Source organism: Carcharhinus amblyrhynchos, unplaced genomic scaffold (assembly GCF_965287045.1).
Source record: "Carcharhinus amblyrhynchos unplaced genomic scaffold, sCarAmb.v2.hapA scaffold_58, whole genome shotgun sequence".
Classification (NCBI taxonomy): Eukaryota; Metazoa; Chordata; class Chondrichthyes; order Carcharhiniformes; family Carcharhinidae; genus Carcharhinus; species Carcharhinus amblyrhynchos.
The window spans coordinates 746,745-769,133 of record NW_027649798.1 but is presented as its reverse complement, the minus strand read 5'-3'; the positions used below and the strand labels follow the sequence as shown (position 1 = coordinate 769,133).

At 49.3% G+C, this 22,389-nt stretch overlaps 1 protein-coding gene across 1 annotated transcript in view; it reads right to left on the bottom strand.

Moving 5' to 3' along the window:
- LOC145337678 (solute carrier family 22 member 7-like) overlaps nt 1-20,643 on the bottom strand; it is a 71,981-nt gene extending 51,338 nt beyond the window's left edge. The window contains exons 1-5 of the mRNA XM_080182502.1: nt 20,272-20,643; nt 12,949-13,052; nt 8,801-8,955; nt 2,418-2,586; nt 530-653 (exon numbers count right to left, since the gene is read on the bottom strand). Of these exons, the coding sequence (XP_080038628.1) occupies nt 530-653; nt 2,418-2,586; nt 8,801-8,955; nt 12,949-13,052; nt 20,272-20,643 (924 nt within the window). The remainder of the gene's footprint in view (nt 1-529; nt 654-2,417; nt 2,587-8,800; nt 8,956-12,948; nt 13,053-20,271) is intronic.
- Nucleotides 20,644-22,389: the final 1,746 nt, after the last annotated feature.

Here is a 22,389-nt window from a genome sequence, read left to right as displayed (position 1 = left end):
GGAACTACAGAGGAGCAGAGAGACCTTGGGGTGCGTGTCCACAGATCCCTGAAGCCAGCTGGTTAGGCTGGGATTGTTACCCTTCGAGTAGAGAAGGCTGAGGGGGGACCTGATCGAGGTGTACAAGATTCTGAGGGACATAGATAGGGTGGAGAGGAAGAAATCTTTCCCCTCGGTAGAGGGGTCTGTAACCAGGGGCCAGGAGATTGAGGGGAATTTGAGGAAAAGGTTTTTCACCCAGAGGCTGGGGGAATCTGGAACTTGTTTCCTGGAAGGGGGATGGGGGTAGAACCCTGACAACATGATGAAGCTTTAGATAAACATGTGAAACGCCAAAGTGTACAAGGCTACAGAGCAAGGACTGGAAAATAGAATAGATAGGTGCTAGATAGCTAGCACAGGCAATGATGGGCTGAAGGGCCTCTTTCTGTTCTGTCAAATATCCTCAGTGTTGCCTCAGTAAGAGCCCTGGGATAGAGAGAGGGTGAATCCATAGAGAATATGATCAGACAGAGGGATCATTCTTTACCTCGATGGACAGTCCAGGATCACAAGTATTCCTCGTGTTTACCCGGGTACATTTCAACAGGCTCGCCTGAGCTAATTCTGTCTTCCCATTGGCCAGGAGCCACCTGGCAGATTCTGGGATCCACCTGTGCAAACAGGATTATTTTACAGGTCAGAGTTTGAACATCAATAACTCAAATCTGTGGTCACATCTCTGAAGGAAGATAGCTGCTGCTTTCTGATACACAATTATCCAATTAGATCCATTCCCTGTCCTTCCTTATTGCCAAAAAATAGCAATCCCATTCCGATTGGGAAAGTTCCGGTTGAAACTGGTCGACTTCCCGGAAAGTTTTCAGCATGCCTTACCCCAGCTCCTTCCCCAATCTCTACTGACCGGGAACTTCCCACCCAGAACGATGAGGAAAGATCGGATTGCCTGAGGTTCTTCTGCAATTCTACCCTTGGAGCCGCTCCACCATTCCACATGATCATGGCGGATCTTAGCCTGGATTCACCTCCACTCTCCTGCCTGCTCCCTTCACCCATTCTCCCGCTTTTCATCAGAAACATATCCATCACGATCTTCCGCCGATTGATAGATTCTGCACCCACAGCGCTCTGGACAGAGTTCCACACATTCACAACCCACTGAGACAACTCATTTCTCCAGCTCAGTTTTAAACCTTCCTTCTCTGACTCTGTATCTGTTCTAGACTATCCCACAAGGGGGAAGCTGTTCACCTTATCAATCCCCTTTAACATCATATATACCGTGATCAAATCCCCCCCTTTCTGCTGAACTCCAGTCAGTACAGGCCAAACCTGCTCAAACTCCCATCAAATGACAAGACAAATCAAACAAGTCAATCTTCACTCAACTGTTCCTAATGCATTTACATCCTCTCTCAAATCAGATAACCAAAACTGTACGCAGAGTCTTTGATGCAATCTCACCAAAACTGCTCTGTGTACAGTCTAGGACAGGAGGTCATAGCTACAGAGTCAGAGAAGGAAGGTTTAAAACTGAGCTCAGGAGAAATGACTGCCTGGAAGGCTGAGTGTTTAACATGGGGGGAGTCCCAGTGTCTGCAGCACTGAGTGTTTAACATGGGGGGGTGATTCCAGTGTCTGCAGCACTGAGTGTTTAACATGGGGGGGGTTCCACTGTCTGCAGCACTGAGTGTTTAACATGGGGGGGGTGATTCCAGTGTCTGCAGCACTGAGTGTTTAACATGGGGAGGTCCCACTGTCTGCAGCGCTGAGTGTTTAACATGGGGGGGGTGATTCCAGTGTCTGCAGCACTGAGTGTTTAACATGGGGGAGTTCCAGTGTCTGCAGCACTGAGTGTTTAACATGGGGGAGTTCCAGTGTCTGCAGCACTGAGTGTTTAACATGGGGGGGGGTTCCAGTGTCTGCAGCACTGAGTGTTTAACATGGGGGAGTCCCAGTGTCTGCAGCACTGAGTGTTTAACATGGGGGAGTCCCAGTGTCTGCAGCACTGAGTGTTTAACATGGGGGGGGTTCCACTGTCTGCAGCACTGAGTGTTTAACATGGGGGGGGGTTCCACTGTCTGCAGCACTGAGTGTTTAACATGGGGGGGGGGTTCCACTGTCTGCAGCACTGAGTGTTTAACATGGGGGAGTCCCAGTGTCTGCAGCACTGAGTGTTTAACATGGGGGAGTCCCAGTGTCTGCAGCACTGAGTGTTTAACATGGGGGAGTCCCAGTGTCTGCAGCACTGAGTGTTTAACATGGGGGGAGTCCCAGTGTCTGCAGCACTGAGTGTTTAACACTAGGGGGGGAGTTCCACTTCTGATTGTTTTGATTTTTCTGCTCTTGAATTTCAAGCTCGAAACCTTTTGAATGTTCTCAGTGTATTCCAGCTCTGGGTTGGTCTGTGTACTCACCAGCAGAGGGAAGCAGCAACCATGGAGGGAGTGGTGACTGTGAAAAGTAGCCAGCGCCAGTCCCTGATGAGATATGCAAGGAGTGCCAGTAACATGTTGCCAGCGCTCCATATCAGACTGCTCAAAATTGCCACCAAGGTCCGGTGTTCCACATCTGTCCACTCAACAGCTGCAACAGGCCAGATATACAGACACAGTGAGTTCACACAATGAACAGCAGACAGAAGATCGTTCAGCCCATCGAATTCATGCTGTCTGTAGAGAGTTCCACTCAATCCCAATCTCCAGCTCTACTCCAGTCCTGTTGCAAATGCGTTAACCTCAACCCGCATCTCATTTCAAAATTAGTAACCCTCACTTCCTCCCTCATCCTCATAGACAAGTTCCAAATCATAACCACTCAATGTGCACAAAAATTCCTTCCTTACCCCCATCCACTGCCCCCCCGCCCACCCACACCCCCCTGACCCCCACCCCCATCCCCGGCCCCCACCACCACACCCGCCCACCCACACCCCCATCCACCAGCCCCCCCGCCCACACCCCCGACCCCCACCCCCATCCCCGGCCCCCACCACCACACCCGCCCACCCCCACCCCCATCCACCGCCCCCCCGCCCACCCACACCCCCCTGACCCCCACCCCCATCCCCAGCCCCCACCACCACACCCGCCCACCCACACCCCCCTGACCCCCACCACCACACCCGCACACCCCCACCCCCATCCCCGGCCCCCACCACCACACCCGCACACCCCCACCCCCATCCACCGCCCCCCCGCCCACCCACACCCCCCTGACCCCCACCCCCATCCCCAGCCCCCACCACCACACCCGCCCACCCACACCCCCCTGACCCCCACCCCCATCCCCGGCCCCCACCACCACACCCGCACACCTCCACCCCCTTCCACCGCCCCCCCCCACCCACCCCCACCCACCGGCCCCCGCCCACACACCCGCACACCCCCACCCCCATCCACCGCCCCCTGCCCACACACCCGCCCACCCACACCCCCCTGGCCCCCACCCCCATCCACCAGCCCCCTCCCACACACACCCCCCTGACCCCCCCCACCCACCCCCGTCCCCAGCCCCCACCACCACCACCTAGGAATGTATATGTAAGGAGATGACAGATGGCTCCAAGAAAAATAGGGTGATAATTGTCAGAGATTTTGCCAACATTGATTAGGACAGCCATAGTATTAGAGGATTGGATGGAGAGAAATTTATTGAGTGTATTCAGGAGGAATTTCTCATTCAGTATGTGGATGGTCCGACTAGAGAGGGGGCAACACTTGACCTCCTCTTGGGAAATAGGGAAGGGCAGGTGACAGAAGTGTTAGTGAGCAATCACTTTGGGACCAGTGATCATAATTCTATTGGTTTTAAGATTACTATGAAGAATGATAGGTCTGGCCCAAAAGTTAAAATTCGAAGTTGGGACAGGGCCAATTTTGACGGTATCAGGCAGGAACTTTCAAAAGTGAATTGGGGGAGTCTGTGGGAAGGCAAAGGGACATCTGGGAAGTGGGAGGCTTTCAAAACTGTGTTAACCCAGGGTTCAGGATAAACACATTCCTCTTAGAGTGAAGGGCAAGGCTGGTAGAAGTTGGGAGCTCTGGATGACTCGGGATATTGAGGCCCAGGACAAGAAGAAGAAAGAGGCACATGACATGCATAGGCAGCTGGGATCAAGTGAATCCCTTGAAGAGTATAGGGGGTGTAGGAATAGAGTTAAGAGAGAAATCAGGAGGGTGAAAAAGGGGACATGAGATTGTTTTGGCAGATAAGGGAAAGGAGAATCCAAAGAGATTCTAGTAGGGACTGTGGACAGAGGTGGACAGAGTGGTGAAGAAGGCATTCGGCATGCTTGCTTTCATCGGTCAGAACAGGAGTTGGGACGTCTTGTTGAAGTTGTACAAGACATTGGTAAGACCACACTTGGAATACTGTGTGCAGTTCTGGTCACCCTATTATAGAAAGGATATTATTAAACGAGAAAGAGTGCAGAAAAGATTTACTAGGATGCTACTGGGACTTGATGGATTGAGTTATAAGGAGAGGCTGGATAGACTGGGACTTTTTTCTCTGGATTGTAGGAGGCTGAGGGATGATCTTATAGAGGTCTATAAAATAATGAGGGGCACAGATCAGCTAGATAGTCAATATCTTTTCCCAAAAGATAGGGGAGTCTAAAACTAGAGGGCAGAAGTTTAAGGTGAGAGGGGAGAGATACAAAAGGGTCCAGAGGGGCAATTTTTTCACACAGAGGGTGGTGAGTGTCTGGAACAAGCTGCCAGAGGTAGTAGCAGAGACAGGTACAATTTTTTTGTTTTAAAACACATTTAGATAGTTACATGGGTATGATGGGTCTAGAGGGATATGGGCCAATGCGGACAATTGGGAGTAGCTTAGGGGTTTAAAAAAAAGGAATGGCATGGATAAGTTGGGCTGAAGGACCTGTTTCCCTGCTGTAAACCCCGATGAATCTATATTGCTTGCTGAAAACTTTAAATCTCTGACCTCTACTTGGCCAATGGGAACAGCTTGTCTTTGTCCATCTGATCTAAACTGTTATGTATCTGAGGCGCCTGGCCCTTTAAGGAAGTATGACCTTTCCTGAGGGGGGGCGGGGGGCGGAGGTCTCCAGCTCTGGCCAGGGACTGCCTGGGTCAGTGGAGTTAGAATGTGAAACCTGCAAGGCAGAATAAATGAAACGGCTGCAGTTTCCCGACATTTGTCTGGAGGTTGAGTATTTTGAGTCTAAGGAAGTTGAATACATTAAACTGGCAACGAGGGTAGGATCTGATGGTTCTCAGGATCATGGACTGTCTGCCGAGATCCACAGATTAGGAAAGGAAATCCCCGAGGGGACAGACAGGAGCACCAAAGAAAAGAGACTCTGCGTCACCAGCATTTACAATCTTTTCACCACAGTCGCTGGAGAGGCGCAGTCAGGTTCGGGAACTTGGTTCCTGAAAGCAGAAGAAATCCTGTGAGTGGTAAAAGGAAAATGATGGGCCAATATTGCCTGATGGCTGCGTTCAAACAGGAATCCTGATGGATGGCCCACATTGAACAAATCGCTATCTTTGTAAAAGCAAAACAGGAGGTTTCCGATCTCATTGTTTCTTCAGTAAAACTGCGAGAAAACATTCTGTATTCTGACATGTTTAACTCACCAGGAAAAAAACGGTTGAGAAATCTTTTCAGGGGCTGGATGATGTACTGAAACGGGCATCTCACACCGAAACCACCCCATCACCGGGCATCTCACACCGAAACCACCCCATCACCGGGCATCTCACACCGAAACCACTCATCACCGGGCATCTCACACTGAAACCACTCATCACCGGGCATCTCGCACCGAAACCACTCATCACCGGGCATCTCACACCGAAACCACCTCATCACCGGGCATCTCACACCGAAACCACCCCATCACCGGGCATCTCACACCGAAACCACTCATCACCGGGCATCTCACACCGAAACCACCCCATCACCGGGCATCTCACACTGAAACCACCCCATCACCGGGCATCTCACACTGAAACCACCCCATCACCGGGCATCTCACACCGAAACCACCCCATCACCGGGCATCTCACACCAAAACCACTCATCACCGGGCATCTCACACTGAAACCACCCCATCACCGGGCATCTCACACTGAAACCACCCCATCACCGGGCATCTCACACTGAAACCACCCCATCACCGGGCATCTCACACCGAAACCACCCCATCACCGGGCATCTCACACCGAAACCACTCATCACCGGGCATCTCACACTGAAACCACCCCATCACCGGGCATCTCACACCGAAACCACCCCATCACCGGGCATCTCACACCGAAACCACCCCATCACCGGGCATCTCACACCGAAACCACTCATCACCGGGCATCTCACACCGAAACCACCCCATCACCGGGCATCTCACACCGAAACCACTCATCACCGGGCATCTCACACCGAAACCACCCCATCACCGGGCATCTCACACCGAAACCACCCCATCACCGGGCATCTCACACTGAAACCACCCCATCACCGGGCATCTCACACCGAAACCACTCATCACCGGGCATCTCACACCGAAACCACCCCATCACCGGGCATCTCACACTGAAACCACTCATCACCGGGCATCTCACACCGAAACCACCCCATCACCGGGCATCTCACACCGAAACCACCCCATCACCGGGCATCTCACACCGAAACCACCCCATCACCGGGCATCTCACACCAAAACCACCCCATCACCGGGCATCTCACACCGAAACCACCCCATCACCGGGCATCTCACACTGAAACCACCCCATCACCGGGCATCTCACACTGAAACCACCCCATCACCGGGCATCTCACACCGAAACCACTAATCACCGGGCATCTCACACCGAAACCACCCCATCACCGGGCATCTCACACCGAAACCACTAATCACCGGGCATCTCACACCGAAACCACCCCATCACCGGGCATCTCACACCGAAACCACTCATCACCGGGCATCTCACACCGAAACCACCCCATCACCGGGCATCTCACACCGAAGCCACTCACCACCGGGCATCTCACACCGAAACCACTCCACCGGGCATCTCACACCGAAACCACTCATCACCTGGCATCTCACACCGAAACCACTCATCACCGGGCATCTCACACCGAAACCACCCCATCACCGGGCATCTCACACCGAAACCACCCCATCACCGGGCATCTCACACCGAAACCACCCCATCACCGGGCATCTCACACCGAAACCACCCCATCACCGGGCATCTCACACCGAAACCACCCCATCACCGGCATCTCACACCGAAACCACTCCACCGGGCATCTCACACCGAAACCACTCATCACCTGGCATCTCACACCGAAACCACTCATCACCGGGCATCTCACACCGAAACCACTCATCACCGGGCATCTCACACCGAAACCACTCATCACCGGGCATCTCACACCGAAACCACTCATCACCGGGCATCTCACACCGAAACCACCCCATCACCGGGCATCTCACACCGAAACCACCCCATCACCGGGCATCTCACACCGAAACCACCCCATCACCGGGCATCTCACACCGAAACCACTCATCACCGGGCATCTCACACCGAAACCACCCCATCACCGGGCATCTCACACCGAAACCAGTCATCACCGGGCATCTCACACCGAAACCACCCCATCACCGGGCATCTCACACCGAAACCAGTCATCACCGGGCATCTCACACCGAAACCAGTCATCACCGGACATCTCACACCGAAACCACTCATCACCGGGCATCTCACACCGAAACCACCCCATCACCGGGCATCTCACACCAAAACCACCCCATCACCGGGCATCTCACACCGAAACCACTCATCACCGGGCATCTCACACCGAAACCACTCATCACCGGGCATCTCACACCGAAACCACTCATCACCGGGCATCTCACACCGAAACCACCCCATCACCGGGCATCTCACACCGAAACCACCCCATCACCGGGCATCTCACACCGAAACCACCCCATCACCGGGCATCTCACACCGAAACCACCCCATCACCGGGCATCTCACACCGAAACCACCCCATCACCGGGCATCTCACACCGAAACCACCCCATCACCGGGCATCCCACACCGAAACCACCCCATCACCGGGCATCTCACACCGAAACCACCCCATCACCGGGCATCTCACACCGAAACCACCCCATCACCGGGCATCTCACACCGAAACCACCCCATCACCGGGCATCTCACACTGAAACCACCCCATCACCGGGCATCTCACACCGAAACCACTCATCACCGGGCATCTCACACCGAAACCACTCATCACCGGGCATCTCACACCGAAACCACCCCATCACCGGGCATCTCACACCGAAACCACTCATCACCGGGCATCTCACACTGAAACCACCCCATCACCGGGCATCTCACACCGAAACCACCCCATCAGCGGGTATCTCACACACATGTCTGGTCATTGAGTTGATGTGGATTTGGTCACTCTCTCCTGCTTGCTCCCTGGGATTACTCTGAGCAGGAATATACTGGAGCTGAGATCACGGCACCTTGTTGGCCTGTTTGTTGGAGAGTCAGACCCAGCCTGTCATTAACTTACTGGTGAGTGAGTGGAATCGGCTGCTGTCGGCGGTGGTAGAGGTGAACTCGTTGGGGGCTTTTTTAAAAGACTTCTGGATGTGTACATGGGATTTAATGGGATTGGGAGTTACAGATAGTTCTATGGCTTGGTAGGTATAGATGTGATCAGCGCAACTTGTGGGCCGAAGGGCCTGTTTGTGCTGTAGTGTTCTATGTTCTATGTTCTATGTAACACCTGACCTTACACAGAGTGATGGAGATGATGGATATGCCAGATAAGCTGACACCACACAGCAGCCTGGTCACAGCAAACATCATGTATGAAGTGGAGAATGAGGACAACATCCCAAATAACGCAGTGCACAGTAAGGCAAGGAGAAGAATTTTCCTGCGTCCAAACCTGTGGGAATAAACATAAAAACAGTTAGTGAGGCTCAGATAAACAACCTTTCAACCCAAACCAGCCACACAGCTCTGGGGAGACCATTGAGCAATGCTCAGTGACCTCTGATCCTGGTGGTGATGCCTGGAAGACATTCTGATTCCTAGTGTTTCTCGATTTTCAAACGACGTTTGATAAGGTGCCGCACAAAAGGTTGCTTCAGAAGGTTAGGGTGCATGGAGTTGGGGATAAGGTGTTAGCGTGGATAGAGGATTGGCTGTCTAATAGGAGGCAGAGAGTTGGTATCAATGGGTGTTATTCTGATTAGCGGTTGATAACTAGTGGAGTGCCGCAGGGATCGGTGCTGGGGCCTCAGCTATTTACCATTTATATAGATGATCTAGAGGAGGGGGCTGAGTGTAGGGTGACGAAATTTGCTGATGACACGAAGATGAGTGGAAAAGCAAATTGTGTGGAGGGTGTGGAAAGTCTGCAGAGGGATCTGGATAGGCTGAGCGAGTGGGCGAGGACCTGGCAGATGGAGTATAATGTTAGCAAGTGTGAGGTTATCCACTTTGGCAGGAATAATAATAGGAGGGATTACTATTTAAAGGGCGAAAAGCTGCAGCATGCTATGGTGCAGAGGGACCTGGGGGTCCTTGTGTACGAATCACAAAAACCCAGTCTGCAGGTGCAGCAGGTGATCAAGAAGGCGAATGGGATGCTGGCCTTTATAGCGAGGGGGATAGAATATAAAAGCAGGGAGGTCTTGCTGCAACTGTACAGGGTACTGGTGAGGCCGCAGCTGGAGTACTGTGTGCAGTTTTGGTCACCGCACTTGCGCAAGGATATTTTGGCCTTGGAGGGAGTGCAGAGAAGGTTCACTAGGCTGATACCGGAGTTGAGGGGGTTAAACTATGAAGAGAGGCTGAATAGACTGGGTCTGTACTCGTTGGAGTTTAGAAGGATGAGGGGGGATCTTATAGAGATGTATAAGATGATGAATGGGATGGATAGGGTAGAGGTAGAGAGATTCTTCACACTCAGAAAGGACAGCAGGACTAGAGGGCACAGCCTCAAGATAAGGGGGGGGGGTTGCAGTTTAGAACGGAGTTGAGGAGGAACTTCTTCACTCAAAGGGTGGTGAATCTCTGGAATTCTCTGCCTGTTGAAGTGGTGGAGGCTGCCTCGCTAAATATATTTAAGTCACGGGTAGATAGGTTTTTGATAGACAAGGGAATTAAGGGTTATGGGGAGAAAGCGGGAAAGTGGAACTGATCCACTTCAGATCAGCCACGATCTTATTGAATGGCGGGGCAGGCTCGAAGGGCCAGATGGCCCACTCCTGCTCCTATTTCTTATGTTCTTATGTAGGACAGAAAGCTGGAAATGACAGGTTAGCCTAACATCTACCACAGGGAGAATGTTAGAAACTATTATTAAATAAATGCTGTATAAAAATTTTGAGGTAATCGGGCAGGGTCAACATGGTTTTGTGGAAGGGAAATCAATTTCAACCAATTGACTGAAGTTCTTTGAAGAAGTCACATGTCCTGTGGATGAAGGGGAACCAGTGGATGTGCTGGACTTAGATCTCCAGAAGGTATTCAATAAGATGTCACATCAAAGGTTTTGTGGAAAATAAAAGCTTATGGTGTTGGGGGTAACATATTGGCATGGATTGAGATTCGTTATTAAAACAGGAAACAGACAGTCGGTATAAATGGGCCACTGGTTGGTGGGATGTGAAATTGTGTGTCACAGGGATCAGTGCTGGAACCTCAACTTTTCACACTTTATAGAAATAACTTAGATGAAATGATTGGATGGACTAATTCTCAATTTGATGATTACGCAAAGCTGGGAAGGAAGGTAAATTATGAAGAGGACATAAGGAGGCGACAAATGGACATTGACATTGGTGGGATCAGAGGTGAGCTGGCAAGGTAGACACAAAACTGGCTCGGTCACAGAGACAGAGGGTAACAGTGGAAGGGTGTATTTCTGAATGGAGGGCTGTGACAAGTGGTGTTCCTCAGGGATCAGTGCTGGGACCTTTGCTGTTTGTAATATATATAAATGATTTGGAGGAAATTGTAACTGGTTTGATTAGTAAGTTTGTGGAAGACACAAAGGTTGGTGGATTTGCGGACAGCGATGAGGACCATCAGAGGATACAGCAGGATATAGATCAGTTGGAGACTTGGGCGGAGAGATGGCAGATGGAGTTTAATCCAGACAAATGTGAGGTAATGCATTTTGGAAGGTCTAATACAGATAGGAAATATACAGTAAATGGCAGAACCCTTAAGAGTATTGATAGGCAGAGGGATCTGGGTGTACAGGTACACAGGTCACTGAAAGTGGCAATGCAGGTGGAGAAGGTAGTCGAGAAGGCATACGGCATGCCTGCCTTCATCGGCCAGGGTATTGAGTTTAAAAATTGGCAAGTCATGTTACAGCTTCATAGAACCTTAGTTAGGCTGCACTTGGAATATAGTGTTCAATTCTGGTCACCACACTACCAGAAGGATGTGGAGGCTTTGGAGAGGGTACAGAAAAGATTTACCAGGATGTTGCCCCTGGTCTGGAGGGCATTAGCTATGAGGAGAGGTTGGAGAAACTTGGTTTGTTCCCACTGGAGCGACGGAGGTTGAGGGGAGACCTGATAGAAGTCTACAAGATTATGAGGGCCATGGACAGAGTGGATAGTCAGAAGCTTTTTCCCAGGGTGGAAGAGTCAATTACTCAGGGGCACAGGTTTAAGGTGTGAGGGGCAAGGTTTAAAGGAGATGTATGAGGCAGATTTTTTACACAGAGGGTGGTGGGTGCCTGGGACTCGCTGCCGGGGGAGGGAGTGGAAGCGGATACGATAGTGAGTTTTAAGGGGCATCTTGACAAATCCATGAATAGGATGGGAATAGAGGGATATGGTCCCCGGAAGGGTAGGGGGTTTTAGTTCAGTCGGGGGCAGCACGGTCAGTGCAGGCTTGGAGGGGCCGAAGGGCCTGTTCCTGTGCTGTAATTTTCTTTGTTCTTTGTTCTAAAGCGAGTGGACAAAAATCTAGAAATGTAGAATAATGTGGGAAAATGAAAAATTGTCCATTTGGAAAGGAAGAATAAAAAGAAGTTTATTGTCTAAATGGTGAGAGATTGCAGAGCTCAGAGGTACAGAGGGATCTGGGTGTCCGAGTGCATGAATCACAAAAAGCAAGTATACAGGTATAGCAAATAATTAGGAAAATTCATAGAATGTTATTGTCAATTGTCAGGAGAATTGAATTCAAAAGTAGAGAAGTTATCCGCACTGTCAGAGGGTCAGTGCTGAGGGAGTGCCGCACTGTCAGAGGGTCAGTGCTGAGGGAGTGCCGCACTGTCAGAGGGTCAGTGCTGAGGGAGTGCCGCACTGTCAGAGGGTCAGTGCTGAGGGAGTGCCGCACTGTCAGAGGGTCAGTGCCGAGGGAGTGCCGCACTGTCAGAGGGTCAGTACTGAGGGAGCGCCGCACTGTCAGAGGGTCAGTGCCGAGGGAGTGCCGCACTGTCAGAGGGTCAGTGCCGAGGGAGTGCCGCATTGTCAGAGGGTCAGTGCCGAGGGAGTGCCGCACTGTCAGAGGGTCAGTGCTGAGGGAGCGCCGCACTGTCAGAGGGTCAGTGCCGAGGGAGTGCCGCACTGTCAGAGGGTCAGTGCTGAGGGGGTGCCGCACTGTCAGAGGGTCAGTGCTGAGGGAGCGCCGCACTGTCAGAGGGTCAGTACTGAGGGGGTGCCGCACTGTCAGAGGGTCAGTGCTGAGGGAGTGCCGCACTGTCAGAGGGTCAGTGCTGAGGGAGTGCCGCACTGTCAGAGGGTCAGTGCTGTGACAGTGCGGTGAAATTTGGATTGTACAGCTCTCTCTGTATTTTAACAATCTTTTGCAGTGATGGATTGAGGCTGTGGAACTTGGAGTCCATTCTCTGCCCACAGGTACAAATTAGAACACAGCAACTGATCAACTGACCACGCTAATAACATACTTGTCTGATAAATAACCAAGGAGTAGAGCTCCCAGCATCACTCCCACAAAGAACAGGCTGGTGGCTGCCTGATTCAGACTCCGTTTCTCACACACCAGATCCCACTGAAAAAAAAATACAGAAGAAAAACATCATTCCTTCAACAACTGGCAAACTGAAGCCTGTCCATGCACGTCCTGTAGCAGGTGGGAAATTCAGGACTCCAAACTCCTGGATTGGTTCAGGAAAGGTGATTTAAGGATGAATGCAATGTTTAGGAGGGTGTGGAGTAACTGTACCGTTCCCTAAAGCCTGGCTCCGACCCCCCAACCTGCTCAGTTCCAGGCTTCAGGAAGGTGGTCTGGGAGGGACAGCAGGGCAGCTCCCAGGGCATAAAGGGTTAAATTATAGCAACAGCTTGTGTGATCTAGTCTCATATTCTTTCAACTTTGGATTACTGAAGGAAGATGTGACCAAGGGGTTTATGATGATTTAGAGTTTTTTCTGAGAAAGTAGTCCAGAGGTTGGGGGCTCAGATCTAGAACAGGAGAGCCAGGTTCTTCATGGTCATCCCTTGGACACACACAGGAACAGACATTTCAAACTGTCTCTCTTCCAAACAACAGCTGGGAGAGGAGCTCGGGTCAATTAGAAATTTCAATGCAGAGATCGAGAGATGTTTTCTTCACTTGGATAATGAAACTGGAATAAAGATCCAGATGTGATAATGTCACAGAACGGTGGAACAGGCTGTTTCAGTATGAGTTCTGGGGAATCTCGTAGAGTCATAGAGGTTTACAGCAGGGAAACAGGCCCTTCGGCCCAACTTGTCCATGCCACCCTTTGTTTTTTTAAACCCCTAAGATATTCCCAATTGCCCACATTTGGCCCATATCCCTCTATACCCATCATACCCATGTAACTGTCTAAATACTTTTTAAAAGATAAAATTGTACCCGCCTCTACTACTACCTCTGGCAGCTTGTTCCAGACACTCACCACCCTCTGTGTGAAAAAATTATCCCTCTGGACGCTTTTCTATCTCTCCCCTCTCACCTTAAACCTCTGCCCTCTAGTTTTAGACTCCCCTACCTTTGGGAAAAGATATTGACTATCTAGCTGATCTGTGCCCCTCATTATTTTATAGACCTCTATAAGATCACCCCTCAGCCTCCTACACTCCAGAGAAAAAAGTCCCAGTCTATCCAGTCTCTCCTTATAACTCAATCCATCAAGTCCCAGTAGCATCCTAGTAAATCTTTTCTGCACTCTTTCTAGTTTAATAATATCCTTTCTATAATAGGGTGACCAGAACTGTACACAGTATTCCAAGTGTGGCCTTACCAATGTCTTGTACAACTTCAACAAGATGTTCCAACTCCTGTATTCAATGTTCTGACCGATGAAACCAAGCATGCCGAATGCCTTCTTCACCACTCTGTCCACCTGTGACTCCACTTTCAAGGAGTAATGAACCTGTACCCCTAGATCTCTTTGTTCTGTAACTCTCCCCAGTGCCCTACCATTAACTGAGTAAGTCCTGCCCTGGTTCAATCGACCAAAATACATCACCTCACATTTATCTAAATTAAACTCCATCTGCCATTCATCAGCCCACTGGCCCAATTGATCAAGATCCTGGTGCAATCCAAGGTAACTTTCTTCACTGTCCACTATGCCACCAATCTTGGTGTCATCTGCAAACTTACTAACCATGCCTCCTATATTTTCATCCAAATCATTAATATAAATGATAAATAACAGTGGGCCCAGCACTGATCCCTGAGGCACACCGCTGGCCACAGGCCTCCAGTTTGAAAAACAACTCTCTACAACCACCCTCTGGCTTCTGTCAAGAAGCCAATTTTGTATCCATTTAGAAACCTCACCCTGGATCCCGTGAGATTTGAGGATAGCGATGACCATCAGAGGATACAGCAGGATATAGATCAGTTGGACTCCTGGGTGGAGAGATGGCAGATGGAGTTTAATCCAGACAACTGTGAGATAATGCATTTTAGAAGGTCTAATACAGATGGGAAATATACAGTAAATGACAGACCTTTTCACAGTATTGATAGGCAGAGGAATCTGGGTGTACAGGTACGTAGGTCACTGAAAGTGGCAATGCAGTTGGGTGATCTTATAGCAGGCTATAAAATAATGAGTTCAGACAAACAAGGGGAGATCAAAGGGGATGGAAGTGGGGACGAAATAGAAAGTGTCGAGAACTTCAAGTTTTTAGGTGTCCAGATCACCAACAACCTGTCCTAGTCCCTCCTGTCTGACACAATAGTTAAGAAAGCTCACCAGCACCTCTATGTTCTCAAAAAGCTAAGGAAATTTGACATGTCAGCTAAGACTCTCACCAACTTTTACAGATGCCCCATAGAAAGCATTCTTTCTGGTTTTATCACAGCTTGGCCTGGGCTCCTGCTCTGCCCAAGACCGCAAGGAACTATGAAAGATCATTCCCGCTGCCTCGGCAAAGCAGCCAGTATAATTAAGGACCCCCCCCACACACCCCGGACATTCTCTCTTCCACCTTCTTCCATCGGGAAAAAGATACAAAAGTCTGAGGTCCCGTACCGACCGACTCAAGAACAGCTTCTTCCCTGCTGCTGTCAGACTTTTGAATGGATCTACCTCGCATTAAGTTGATCTTTCTTTACACCCTCGTTATGACTGTAACACTACATTCTGCACTCCTTTCCTTTCCTTCTCTATGAACGGTATGCTTTGTCTGTACAGCGCGCGAGAAACAATACTTTCCACTGTATACTAATGTGACAATAATAAATCAGATCAAAAAATCAAATTAAATCTCATAGAGATTTATAAAATTCTAACAGGACTAGACAGGGTAGATGCAGGGAGGATGTCCCGATGGTGGGGGGAGTCCAGAACCAGGGGGTCACAGTCTGAGGATTGGGGGTAGACCATTTAGGACGGAGATGAGGAGACATTTCTTCACCCGGTGAGCCTGTGGAATTCATTCCCACAGGAAGCAGTTGATGCCAAAACATTGAATGTATTCAAGGTAACAGGATTAGGCTACTGAGTTGGACGATAAGCCATGATCATAAGACCCCCATAAGACATAGGAGCAGAATTAGGCCACTCGGCCCATCGAGTCTGCTCCGCTATTTAATCATTGCTGAATCAACACGGATAAATGTGTAGTGGTCCATTTTGGCAGGACCAATGGGATGAAGGAATACAATATCAAGGGTAGGAGTCTTAGCTGGCTTGAAAAGCAGAGGGACCTTGGGGTCCGGGTCCATAGGATTCTGAAATCGGCCTCGCAGGTGGAGGATGTGGTTAAGAAGGCGTATGGTGTACTGGCCTTCATTAATCGAGGGATTGAGTTTAGGAGTCGGGAGGTAATGCTGGAACTTTATAAGACCCTTGTCAGACCCCACTTGGAGTACTGTGCGCAGTTCTGGTCGCCTCACTACAGGATGTGGAAGCTATTGAGAGGGTGCAGAGGAGATTTACAAGGACGTTGCCTGGATTGGGAGGCATGCCTTATGAAGTTAGGTTGAGGGAGCTGGGACTCTTTTCCCTGGAGAGACGAAGGTTGAGAGGCGACCTGATAGAGGTTTATAAAATGTTGAGAGGAATAGATAGGGTGGATTCTCAGAGGCTATTTCCCAGGGCTGAAATGGTCGCTACGAGAGGACACAGGTTTAAGGTGCTGGGAAGCAAGTACAGAGGAGATGTCAGGGGTAAGTTTTTCACTCAGAGGGTGGTGAGTGAATGGAATCGGCTGCCGTCGGTGGTGGTGGAGGCGAACTCGCTGGGGTCTTTTAAAAGACTTCTGGATGAGATGTGGGATTTAATGGGATTGGGAGTTACAGATAGGTCTACGGCCTGGTAGGTATAGATGTGATCGGCGCAACTTGTGGGCCGAAGGGCCTGTTTGTGCTGTAGTGTTCTATGTTCTATGAATGCTAACATTGCATTTGCCTTCCTAACTGCTGACTGAACCTGCACATTAACCTTAAATAGCTAATGTAACACTGCTGTTTAAGAAGGGAGGGAGGCAGCAGATGGGAAATTATAGGCCGGTTAACCTGACTTCGGTCATTGGCAGGATTTTAGAGTCTATTATTAGAGATGAGATTGCAGAGTACCTGGAAGTGCTTGATAAAGTAGGGCTAAGTCAGCAGGGCTTAGTCAAGGGAAGGTTGTGTCTGACTAATCTGTTAGAGTTCTTTAAGGAAGTAACAAGGAAGTTAGATAAAGGAAACCAGTGGATGTGATTTATTTAGATTTCCAGAAGGTTCTTGACAAGGTGCCGCACAGGAGACTGTTAAATAAGTTCAATGCCCAAAAGTCTTAAGGGCAAGATCCTGGTATGGATAGAGGCTTTGCTGATTGGCTGACTGACAGGCTTGACTCACTCACCTGATGAAGGGGCAGCGCTCCAAAAGTTCGTGGCTTTTATTACCAAATAAACCTGTTGGGCTTTAACCTGGTGTTGTGAAACTTGTTACTGTGTTTACCCCAGTCCAACACAAGCATCTCCACTTCACATTTAGGGTGGCACGGTAGCACAGTGGTTAGCACTGTTGCTTCACAGCGTCAGGGACCTGGGTTCAATTCCTGGCTCTGGCCACGGTCTGTGTGGAGTTTGTACATTCTCCTCGTGTCTGTGTGGGTTTCCCCTGGATGCTCTGGTTTGGTGATGGGCCGAATGGCCTCCCTCTGCACTGTAGGATTTCTAAAATTCTTTTTATGATTATGACTAGTAATTGACTCTTCCACCCTGGGAAAAAGCTTCTGACTATCCACTCTGTCCACGCCTCTCATAATCTTGTAAACTTCTATCAGGTCTCCCCTCAACCTCCGTTGCTCCAGTGAGAACAAACCAAGTTTCTCCAACCTCTCCTCATAGCTAATGCCCTCCATACCAGGCAACATCCTGGTAAATCTTTTCTGTCCCCTCTCCAAAGCCTCCACATCCTTCTGGTAGTGTGGTGACCAGAATTGAACACTATATTCCAAGTGCGGCCTCACTAAGGTTCTATAAAGCTGCAACCTGACTTGCCAATTTTTAAACTCAGTGCCCCAGCCGATGAAGGCAAGCATGCCGTATGCCTTCTTAACTACCTTCTCCACCTGCATTGGCACTTTCAGTGACCTGTGTACCTGTACACCCAGATCCCTCTGCCTATCAATACTCTTAAGGGTTCTGTCATTTACTGTATATTTCCTATCTGTATTAGACCTTCCAAAATGCATTACCTCACATTTGTCCGGATTAAACTCCATCCACCATCTCTCCGCCCAAGTCTCCAACTGATCTATATCCTGCTGTATCCTCTGATGGTCCTCATCGCTATCCGCAAATCCACCAACCTTTGTGTCATCCACAAACTTACTAATCAAACCAGTTACATTTTCCTCCAAATCATTTATATATATTACAAACAGCAAAGGTCCCAGCACTGATCCCTGAGGAACATCACTTGTCACAGCCCGCCAATAATTTTTATAATAGTTTCTAAATAACGGGACAACATTGATTATCCTCCAGTCCGCTGGAACCTCACCAATGGCCAATGAATAACCACAGAAACCGTAGAAAATTCCAGCTCAGAAACAGGCCTTTTGGCCCTTCTTGTCTGTGCTGAACCATTTTTCTGCCTAGTCCCACTGACCTGCACCTGGATCATATCCCTCCACACCCCTCTCATCCATGAACCCGTCCAAGCTTTTCTTCAATGTTAAAAGTGACCCCACATTTACCACTTTATCCGGCAGCTCATTCCACACTCCCACCACTCTCTGTGTGAAGAATCCCCCCCCCTAATATTCCCTTTAAACTTTTCCCCCTTCATCCTTAACCCATGCCCTCTGGTTTTTTTCTCCCCTAGCCTCAGTGGAAAAAGCCTGCTTGGATTCACTCTATCTATACCCATCAAAATCTTATACACCTCTATCAAATCTCCCCTCATTCTTCTACGCTCCAGGGATTAAAGTCCTAATCTATTCAATCTCTCTCTGTAACTCAGCTTCTCAATCCCGGCAACATCCTTGTGACTTTCAACTGCACTCTTTCAACCTTATTTACATCCTTCCTCTAACTAGGTGACCAAATTAGGTGGCAAATGGAATTTAATGTTGGCAAGTGTGAGGTGGTCCACTTTGGTAGGAATAATGGTAGGAAGGATTATTACTTACGTGGTGAAAAACTGCAGCAGGCGACGGTGCAGAGGGACCTCGGGGTCCTTGTGCATGAGTCACAAAAACCCAGCTTGCAGGTGCAGCAGGTGGTCAGGAAGGCGAATGGGATGCTGGCCTTCATAGCGAGGGGGATTGAATATAAAAGTAGGGAGGTCTTGCTGCAGCTATATAGGGCATTGGTGAGGCCGCAGCTGGAGTACTGTGTGCAGTTTTGGGTGCCGTACTTACGCAAGGATATTTTGGCCTTGGAGGGAGTGCAGAGGAGGTTTACTAGGCTGATGCCGGAGTTGAGGGGGTTGAGCTATGAGGAGAGGCTGAATAAACTAGGCTTGTACTCGTTAGAGTTTAGAAGAATGAGGGGAGAGCTCATTGAGACATATAAGATGATGAATGGGATGGATAGGATAGAGGTGGAGAGACTCTTCCCGCTCAGAAAGGACAGTAGGACTAGGGGGCACAGCCTCAAGATAAAGGGGGGGCGATTTAGAACGGAGTTGAGGAGGAACTTCTTCACTCAAAGGGTGGTGAATCTCTGGAATTCTCTGCCCGTTGAAGTGGTGGAGGCTACCTCGCTAAATATTTTTAAGACGCGGGTTGATGGGTTTTTGATAAGAGAGGGGATTAAGGGTTATGGAGAAAGGGCGGGAAAGTGGAACTGAGACACGACAGATCAGCCATGATCTTATTGAATGGCGGGGCAGGCTCGAAGGACTAGATGGCCTACTCCTGCTCCTATTTCTTATATTCTTATGAAAAAGGTACAAAAGTCTGAGGTCCCGTACCGACCGACTCAAGAACACCTTCTTCCCTGCTGCTGTCAGACTTTTGAATGGACCCATCTCGCATTAAGTTGATCTTTCTCTACACCCTCGCTGTGACTGTAACACTACATTCTGCACTCTTCCTTTCCTTCTCTATGAATGGTATGCTTTGTTTGTATAGTGCGCGAGAAACAATACTTTTCACTGTATCCCAATACATGTGACAATAATAAATCAAATCAAGCCCTTACCTGGTCTGGCCTACATGTGACTCCAGGACCACAGCCACATGGTTAACTCTCGACTACCCTTGGGCAACTATAGCTGGGCAATAAGTGCTGGCCAGCCAGCGATGCCCATGTCCCCGAGTGACTGAAATGAATTCCATTACCTCAGTGGCTAACGTTGAGATGAATTGTGTTTGGTTGTAATCCCATCCATTCTGGCAGCTGATAATCACAGACTGGTTGTATTCACTAATTGTCTCATTGATGATGTGGAACTGTGGCATTGAGTACATCTTACACGCACTGAGGGATCCATCTTCCTCCTGGGGAATACCAGCCAGCAGTCTGTCTTCCTGGGTCAGGTTGAGCAATTCCTGGGCTGTTAGGTGGCAATGGTGTGTGGGCACAGCTGATAGGAAGTTATGGAGGAGGAAATTCCAGGGCACAATCAGTGTGGGAGAACACAGTATGAGCAGAATAAACACCTGGAATCTCCCAAAACCCCCAACTTCATCGAAAAGCTCATCAAATTTCATTGCGGCTACGAGTGTTGTCTGAACTCAGCCTAATTCTACACATCAGGAAGAATGAATGGAATCCGGGCATCAGCCAATGGGTTGACTTCAATTTATCGCAAATAATTAGTGAATGAGCAGTAATTTATCTTTACGAGTGTTTGAAGTTCAGGGGGAAAGATTCATGATTGGTGGGATCAGATTCCTTCTGTAAAATGTTTTATGAGTTCAGCCAATTCATTAGCTTTCCATCAAATAACCCATTGAATTAGGACCAATCTTAAAACCCAGGATCTCTCTCCGTCAGAGACAGGACAGATTACAATAGAACTCTCTACAAAAGGACCATCTTCATACACAAGTGGAGAGAAACACAAAGAAAGTTAAAGGTCACCTCGGAACAAAATGATAATAATGATATCAGCTCGTGGTCAGGGGTGAAGGTTTCAGATGGAGCAAAGTGCTGGAACCAGCAGTGTCAATCAGTAATGCACTGAGCTTAACGGAGGGATTAGCAGCTCATACATGAAGCAGTAACTTCACCCATCAGGGGACAGAGGCAATATGCTGAATAAAGACATGTCTGCCTTTATTGTATTCTGTTTGTTAATGCTCAGAAACTGGAAGCGACAGGTTGGGATGAACTTGTGTGAGTGAAACAGGAAAAGCATGGTGAAAGGTTGTTATGATGTGGGTATGCCGGCGTTGGACTGGCGTAAACACAGTAAAAAGTCTGACAACACCAGGTTTTAGTCCAACCTATTTATTTGATAATATACTCACTAGCTTTCGGGGTTACCCCCTTCGTCAGGTGAATGGAGAGTTCTGGCCTCAGACAGAGCATATAAAGCACAGACAGTTTAGAGATTACTGATTAAAATGCGAATCCTTACACCTAACCTGCTGTTCAAGACCTGAAGTGGCTGATAATGTGAGTGGAAGGAGCACTGATCACAGGTTAAAGAGATGTGTATTGTCTCCAGACAGTACAGTAAGTGAGGTTTTGCAAACCCAGGCAAGTCACGGGGGTTACAGATAGTGCGACATGAACCCAAGATCCCTGTTGAGACCGTCCTCATGTGTGCGGAACTTGGCTATCAGTCTCTGCTCAGCGACTCTGCGCTGTCGTGTGTCGTGAAGGCCGCCTTGGAGAATGCTTACCCGAAGGTCAGAGACTGAATGCCCGTGACCACTGAAGTGTTCGCCAACAGGAAGGGAACAGTCTTGCCTGGTGACTGTCGAGCGATGTTCATTCATCCGTTGTCATTCCACGTACTCCCCGCATTGGAGATCTCTACTGCCTCCCAAAGATACACAAGGCAAACACACCTGGCCGTCCCATTGTATCGGGCAATGGGACTCTGTGTGAGAACCTCTCCGGCTACGTCGAGGGCATCCTGAAACCCATTGTACAAAGAACCCCCAGCTTTTGTCGCGACACTACGGACTTCCTACTGAAACTCAGCACACATGGAGCAGTTGAACCAGGAGCACTCCTTGTCACAATGGATGTCTCGGCGCTCTACACCAACATCCCCCACAACGATGGCATTGCTGCGACTGCCTCAGTACTCAATGCTGACAACTGCCAGTTTCCAGATGCAATTTTACAACTCATCCGCTTTATCCTGGACCACAATGTCTTCACCTTCAACAACCAGTTTTTCATCCAGACACATGGAACAGCCATGGGGACCAAATTTGCACCTCAATATGCCAACATCTTCATGCACAGGTTCGAACAAGACTTCTTCACTGCACAGAATC